Source organism: Gallus gallus, chromosome 2, assembly GCF_016699485.2.
Source record: "Gallus gallus isolate bGalGal1 chromosome 2, bGalGal1.mat.broiler.GRCg7b, whole genome shotgun sequence".
Classification (NCBI taxonomy): Eukaryota; Metazoa; Chordata; class Aves; order Galliformes; family Phasianidae; genus Gallus; species Gallus gallus.
Window position 1 is genome coordinate 117438701 of NC_052533.1, and position 7893 is coordinate 117446593.

Here is a 7893-nt window from a genome sequence, read left to right on the forward strand (position 1 = left end):
GCTGCCCAAAGCCCCATCCAGCCTGGCCTTGAATGTCTCTACAGAGGGGGCATCCATAAAGTCAGTTTGAATACAAGTTCCATTCAAGAGTTCTGCAATTTTAACAGTCCCTCTACGAGACTGTAGTCCTATACATCAGCAACAATTGTCCTGATCCAAACAAATCTTGTGGTCTCCAATACTACAATATCCAAAATAAAGCACTGCAAACAAAGCAGAGTAATTACTCAATGTTTAAAATACTTTTTGCATACTGTATTTTATTTTTCCTCTGGTAAAAAAATAATAATCTGAAGTTGTTAAGAGCTTGAAGTAAATACTATGACACTAAAAACAGCATCTTAATGTTTTAAGAACAATAGATCTAACCTTGACTATTCTTTACATAAAAAAAAACTCTCACATACTTGTTGTCACTCAAAAAATAATTAATCCCTTGCCTGTCTGAAGCTGAAAACAGTATTACCTGCATACTGCGAATTCAGAGAGTAAGTCATAGTTTAAAAGAGGTTGCTCCAAATTGTCTTATCAACTAATGCTGCTATGAAAAAGGGTTACCAAAAGAACAACTGAGGTGACACTGTTTTGTGCAAGAAGATTTTATTAACAGACCAGACTTTGAAAAACTGCAGCTGGGCATCTGAATCTGAAACAGAAAGAAAGAAGTATCATTAGACACACACAGACCTGAAACTACTTTGGCCACCCAAAGAGTTCATACAGTCTTACACTTAATAATGCAGACTAAAACCACTACTTTTTCTTTACCAGACTTAAAACTTTAATAGTCTTGCAAACTTTAACTTCTAAACTGACATCTCTGCGCTGAAAACACCAACTTCCATTGACAGAACTAACTGAATAAAACACTTCTATCTTGAAGTATTGCTATCTCTCCCTATTTTTCTGAAAGCTTAGCAGAAGACAATGCTGTACGTGAATACATCCTGAGGCACTGAGTGTATTTAATATCTTCTCCAATAACCCTGTTTTCAGTAAGTTTCAGGGACTGTTTACACAGAATAATTAAAACAAAAAGCAAACTTGTCTCAAATTTCTTTTAAAGTCTGCTTAAGAGCTAATAGCATCCAGTAGCTTAAATTGTAATGTCCCAATATCTGCCGGTACTGTTCAGATGCTTGACAGTGAAGATGGAGGGGAAAGGATCTATGCTGACAGAAAAGTTGCAAAGTTTGAATTCAATATAGTATTTTTCATCTTATGCTCAGGAACCACACAGAAACATAAGAGTAGTTGTGCTCAATCTTTCTTCTGAAGACTCACAGATTAACTTTAGAGAAGCATCTGTGAGAACATGAAACTTCTAGAGAATGCTACCAAGAGCAACATACCACCACCACCCAAGGCAGCTCGCCTTCTCAAAATCAGTTCTTTACATAGGCAAGCTAAAAAGTTTGATGGGAACATTGTCCCTGGTAATCAGCCATTCTCCTGAAGTGCCAGGTTTCCACGTGCTGTGTCATCAGTACTTTAAAGGTCCATTGCTTCATAGAACAAGACAAACAAAAGAATATGCAAGAAGTTTGGAAGAGTGTGAACAGAGTAAGAACAGCCTACGTATAAGCTTCAATAAAACAGCTCAGCCAGACAGCTGGAAGGTTATCTCACGAGGCTGTCTCTGGCTTCTTGCACAGAGAGTAGAGCTCAACTTCCTTAAAGGAAAAAAAAACCCAAAACAAAACGCCAAAGCGAAGCTTGATTAAAAAGAAGCAGAGATCACCTTCCCTCCAAAAACGTGCTTCTAAGGACAATTTATAAGCATTTTTAATCAATATTAATAATCACATTAATAACAAATAGCTTCTACTCCAGTTTTTAGCTCTAAAATCTCATCACTACCTGCTATTTTTATTAACCAAGCCCTTGGAAATTACTAGTTCTGAAGCAAACCAAAAGCTTCTTGCCTTTGATGAGTTTGGGGAAAGCTGCATTTTTGCCTCTTAGTTTTTGCAACCATTCTGAAACAAGAGAGCTTTCTTAAATTCCAGAATATTTGATGTATACCAAAAAGGCATTTATCCTTGAGGGAAAAATTGATAAGGGCAACACTGAAGTTGGCTTAGTGTGTGAGAAAGCTGGAAAGATGGGAAATACGAGACTTTGTCTCGAAGCTTTGTCTTTGAATGGTCAAGATTTCTCACCAAAAGAGGAACAGCAGAATGACAACGATAAATGATAGGACAGAGGTTGAAGCAGACACTAATTTCAGACTTCAGCAGCCACTTCCAAACTGCTGTAAGTGACATGTCAATAAAACTTCCCATTTCTAAAGGACAGCGTATTCAAATTGGCAAATTAGTCTTTCTAACTTGAAGTCTTAGTTAACATGAAAGCTCGAATTGAATCATTCTGAACGAAACCTTAAGCTGAAACTTTAGATCATTAAAATACTTTAAATTGAGAATTTAGTTTCTCCTAGTGCTAAATAATCTTCCTTCTTTCTTGCAGAAATCAGAAAATGTGAAGAAATACTGTATTACAATCACGACAGTAACTGTATGAAAAGTTTATTAATGAGAACTGAAAACTGTAGCCAAAATCTGAAGGCCTCCCATCATAACATCCGAACAATGCCTTCAAACATGCTATTAGTGAAGGGAAAACACTACCAGTAATACTTCTACTTCATAAATGTATCATCTACAATCAACATTTAACTTCAGAAAGACTGCTCAACTTGGCTATTCCAGGTACCTACCACTGGAGCACAAATGAACTGTCAAGCAGTAACAACTCCAGCCTACATAGTAGAGATAGAATAGTGGATAATGTTAACATTTGGTACTATCTTACCATTAGTTCATTCTCCTGATGAGTCTGTTTATCTGATCTTCTCTGTTACCAGCATCTCCACCCTCCACAAAGTGGATCGTTTTCTTCTTCATTCCACCCCGAGGAGAGGATAACTTGAAGGGCCAAAGGAAGTTGTTCACAACTTTGAAGTTCTTGCCAACAGTATAAATTTCATGGATCACATCTTCCATGCAGATGATGCCAAGTTTTCCTAAAATTCAGAAAAGTTGTTTCTGTAAGGTCTACAGAGCCACTACCAATGACAAGCTATAAATCATCTATTTCTTACTGCCATATCTGTCTAGTTTAACAAAATTCACTAAGTGAAAAAGCATCCACTCTGTCAATACAGACCATGACTGGCTTTTCCAACAAAAAAATGCATCAGCTGCAGCTAACTCAAGATTATTTCATTGATACTTTTTTTGTATTTCTGTCCAGCAATGAGGAACAAAGCAACTGCTCACTTGATCATTCAGAAAATAGATTTTTAAATACACATGAATACAAGTTACACATAGCTCAGGGAAATTCACTGAACAGTTTGTGTTGTTGAATGATGCAATAACATGTTTTCTTCATGCCACTCCAAATTCTTCACTGATGTGTAACAAGTGGACTTCATAAAATACAATGCTAAAAAGGCAGGTGCTAATAACATAATACCTGTACCTTCAGCATTTGAAAGCATAAAACACAACACTTCTGACTGGAAGGGAGATTTAGATGAGAGAGACTTCAGTATTTCTTGGTATGACTGGGAAAACTGAAGCCTCTTAGAGCTCGAATTATTTCCTGACAACTGACCACCATGCTGTGCTTTGACAGAGTACACTGATGGCTTTAATAGCTATTTCTTCTCACAGGAACTTTAAAAGGCCTGTTTACCAGAGCACAAAGGCCTAAGATATAAGCAAATTCAAATACTAAATTTGAAACTTCAAAGCAGTGTATAATGAACTTTCTGTAAGGAAAAAGTGCTGGAGCAGGAAGAAATATATACCATCCTATTAAGTGTCAAGGATATTGCAGTCAAAATTTACAAATCTAAAATCATGAACTTTGATTCTCAACACCTTTACTTTCAATACTTTCAAATGAAAATTACTGCATGCCTTGTAATAATACCGAAATAGATCCAGTCAACTAATCACTACTATTCCCAAGAGACAAATAAGGACAGTTGTCCAGCTCAGCACCAGTTGTCCAACTGCAACTAGTTTGGTTTTTGTTTTGTAGAGTGAAACTCTATTTACCAAGGCGCTTCCGAATCAGGGAGTTGTCAGTGAGAGCAATGCGCTTCTTGTTGATCTTGCCATAACCACGCTTGTAGATCAAATCATGCACAGACTTCAGATTGGGATAACTGAAATAACAGTCAGGTAAGAGTTATTCAACTGTACAAATCGAATTTCAATAGCTAACAATTCAAGGTAATTTATAGCACATCCCAAAAGTAAACATGGAAGTAAATCTTACTTCTACTGAGCTCACAACAGTGCTGGCAACAAAATGCAATCATATGCAGCAAACACTGCCTTTTCAAGCAGTGCCTTAACCCTGTTTTCATCTTTCCCTCCTTTGATTTCAAAACAGCCTGAGCAGAGGAAAACGTGCAAGACTAACATAGCAAAATCCATGGCAATCAATGTTTGCATCACTTTGATAGAATTGAACACGTTACTCACCCCCATGCAATATAGGGCTCAACAATCCGCAGCATGTTGATAGAAGCTTTGTTGAGCTTCACAAAGGTGCCATTAAAAATCTGACGCAGGCGAAGAAGCTGTAACACCTTCCGGACCTTGGGGCTCACACCATTGATACTAGAGGAACATAGCAAAAAGCCTCAGTTATCTTCATCTGAAAACATATAGGTACCATCACAGCAATAACAAGAGTTAAAGAAACAAAAACCCTAACAGAAAAATAAACAGTAATGTCCTCCTGTCTTAAAATGCATCACGATTTTACCCATTTCACAAAGGCAACTCAGTATGTTATCATATTTCTGTATTTTAGGATGAAAGCAGATTTAACTCCATGAAAATAATTCAAACAAAAATTACACTTATTAACTACGTAGCCCTGTGTTCTCCTGCATATAATTCTTTCTCTTGTTAGTTTTCTCTAACACTTTTACCAAAACACAGTTCAACAAACACTTCTAATAACACTCAGTAGTGAACAGTGGTACATAATTTTATCAAGAACTTAAACAGAGTAATAGTTTGCATGTATTTGCAGTCTTGTTTTGCTTTGTTTGTTGTTTTAATAAGTCAAGGATTCCCAATGGCAGTTCACACTCAACTGAATAAAGTCACTAATGTATCACCAACACCACTGCCAGTACCTCCCCAAGCATCCTGACAAAAGCTTGGATTTATTTACATGTTTAAGCTCACAAAACAAGGTATGTGATTAAAAAAAGGGAGAATTTCAGTGCTTCTGAATATAAACAATGTATTCTTATTCTTACCCTCTTATCCTGATGACAAATGCAAGCTTCGGTTCAGCTGGAACATAGTAATTACCAGCTTTCCTGGCCATCCTGGCCATGCGGATCTCCTGTCTGTACATGTGTCTGTACTCCTTATGGTAAGCTTTGGCCCTTTCATAGATGATTTTCCTTTGCGCTTTACGAAACTGGAATAAACCAAACGTTACTTAAGACTATATAATGCGTTTCAATACATGGAAATCAAATAACGCAGCGTGTGCCTGAACTCTGCACAGATACCAGGCACATCTGTCTGTAGGGTGGACTTCAGGATGACCATCAGACAACAAAAACGTGGAGAACTCTGCCACACTGCGATAGTGCCTTATTTTGAACAACATATTACCACGTATTGTGCTTTTCCTCACAAACGCTGCAGTATCTTTCCTTGCTGAGCATTAATGTTTGCAGATGCTTCGTCTCAGCTATGCCTAAATCTAATTCTTTATACACAATTTTGACCCCTTCTAGTGAATATTTCAGATCTATGCATTCAGAAAATATCATGGCTTTCCAATGCTTGAAGGGAGCATATAAACAGGAGGGGGAACAGCTGTTAACAAGGGTGGATAGTGATAGGACAAGGAGAAATGGTTTTAAACTAAGACAGGGGAGGTTTAGGTTGGATATTAGGAGGAAGTTTTTCACACAGAGGGTGGTGACACACTGGAACAGGTTGCCAACGGAGGCTGTGGATGCCCCATCCCTGGAGGCATTCAAGGCCAGGCTGGATGTGGCTCTGGGCAGCCTGGTTTAGTGGTTGGTGACCCTGCACATAGCAGAGGGGGTGAAATTAGATTATCACTGTGGTCCTTTCCAACCCAGGCCATTCTATGACTCTGATATAAACACTGCAAGGGTCCTGACTGCTTTCTGTCAGCAGTGATAGCAGCTCACTGACCTGCCTACAAAACAGACAGCAATGCAAGCAAGGAGTCATGCAACACTCACCTTTTTTTGAGCCAACAGCCTCTTCAAACGTTTGGCTTTTGCGGCTGCATAAGCCTGTCGCCTCTTCAGGAGGCTTTCCGGGACAGATGGCACCTTCTTTGCCCTAAGTGACAAGAAAAACACTCTTAAAACCCACGTTTACTAAAACCAGCACATCATAAACACCAAAAGCAACAAGAGACAACATACACACAGGCCTCGTTGTCTCCAGCCAGTTTACTGAGGCATACAACTTGTCCTCACTGTCACCAGGCTTTGATACAGCCTGAAAAGATCACTTTTTGTATTAAGACAGGGAAGTCTGACACATTAGCCTTCGGTTTCTGCACACCTACCAAAAAATAATTAGTAATTCAACTTCATGAAGTATTTAGGAAGAAGCTTTAGGAAGAGAAAAGCCTGATAATAATTAAATTTCACTTTCATGACGTTCAAGCTTACTTGCATTTGAAACCCCTTGATGCTGAAACACGTGCAAGACTTGCGTTTATACGCTACGAACATCTCGGGCCTGCTCCTGCCTTACGAGCGCCTGCGAGTCCTCCCAACCCCCAGCACAGCCCCGACTGCACTCAGCCCCGCAACTCCCCCACCCGGCACAGCCGTGCCCGATGCCGGCTCTACCTCCCCATCCCACCTCACCGCGGCTACACGGCAGCCCGCAGAAAGGAAGGGACAGAGACGGCGGCAGCCGCATCCCCGCCGCCCTCAGCCTCAGCCTCAGCCTCAGCCCCAACCTCCCGCCGCTCCCAGGCCGCCCCCCGGGTCATTAGCAGAGGCCCTGCAGCCAGAGAACGGCAAACACCGTCCCGACAGGGGAGGCTGGCGGCAGGCGCCGCCACAGCCGCGGATGGCAGCGGATTGTCGCGGGGCAGGGCGGCCACTTACTCCTTGTCTGCCATGATCGGCGCCGGAAGAGAGAGAGCAGGCGCATGCGCGGGGACAACTCAAGCCGCCTGCCTGCGCGGGCAGGGCCCTGCGCTGCGGAAGGACCCCGCGTTTGGGTGTCCGCGGCGGTGCCGGACCGCGGTGCGGAGCCCGGGGTGGCCCGCGAACGCCTGCGTCGCTTCGGCGTGCGGTGCGTCGCGCGAGCTTTCCGTGCTTCAGCCTTCAGTGCCGCGCTCGACACTGAGGGCACGCGGGGCGCCGCCTCCCGCCGCACAGCACAGCCCTGCGTGGCGCCCCGCAGCGCGCCGGTGTGTGGGAAGTCTCCTCCCGCTGCTCACTGCGAACATCTCCGCGTGTTCCTAAACCTTATATCCCCCCGGTCTCATCAAAACTATAACGGGGAAGGTAAATAACATCCACCAGCGCGTAGCTGTGCGATAAAACACCTATAAAATCGGGTGTTAGCGCAGAACCCGCTTTCTCCTCCGGCAGCTGCCGAGCGCCCTCCGCCCTCCTCCGGCGGACCAGCAGCGCGGCGTTCCAGCCGCTGCCTCAAGGTGGCGCTGCAGGGCGCGGGGCGGTGCACGCTGGGACATGTAGTCGGGGGGCGGGCTCGGCTCGGCCCGGAGTCCGGCCGCGCCGCTCGGGAGGGAGAAGCCGCTGTGGGAGCGCCGCTGCCTGGCGCGGCCGCCGGACCCTCCCCCGGTGGCGGGGCGGGAGAGCGGGGCGAGGAGGGGCCG

The 7893-nt window shown here is 43.0% G+C and overlaps 1 protein-coding gene across 2 annotated transcripts; it reads right to left on the reverse strand.

The window, feature by feature from the left end:
- Nucleotides 1-583: 583 nt before the first annotated feature.
- On the reverse strand, nucleotides 584-7188 carry RPL7 (ribosomal protein L7). Of its 2 annotated transcripts, NM_001006345.3 has the most exons (7): nucleotides 7154-7186; nucleotides 6266-6368; nucleotides 5294-5460; nucleotides 4503-4640; nucleotides 4071-4180; nucleotides 2815-3025; nucleotides 584-646 (listed from the first exon to the last, which is right to left on the reverse strand). In NM_001006345.3, the coding sequence occupies exons 1-6, from the start codon at nucleotides 7165-7167 to the stop codon at nucleotides 2817-2819; spliced, it is 741 nt and encodes a 246-aa protein (NP_001006345.1). In that variant the 5' UTR covers nucleotides 7168-7186; the 3' UTR covers nucleotides 584-646; nucleotides 2815-2816. The 2 variants fall into 2 exon arrangements, with proteins under 2 accessions (NP_001006345.1, XP_040533537.1); XM_040677603.2 differs by lacking the exon at nucleotides 584-646 and having other exon boundaries at nucleotides 2809-3025; nucleotides 7154-7188.
- Between the last annotated feature and the right edge of the window lie 705 nt (nucleotides 7189-7893).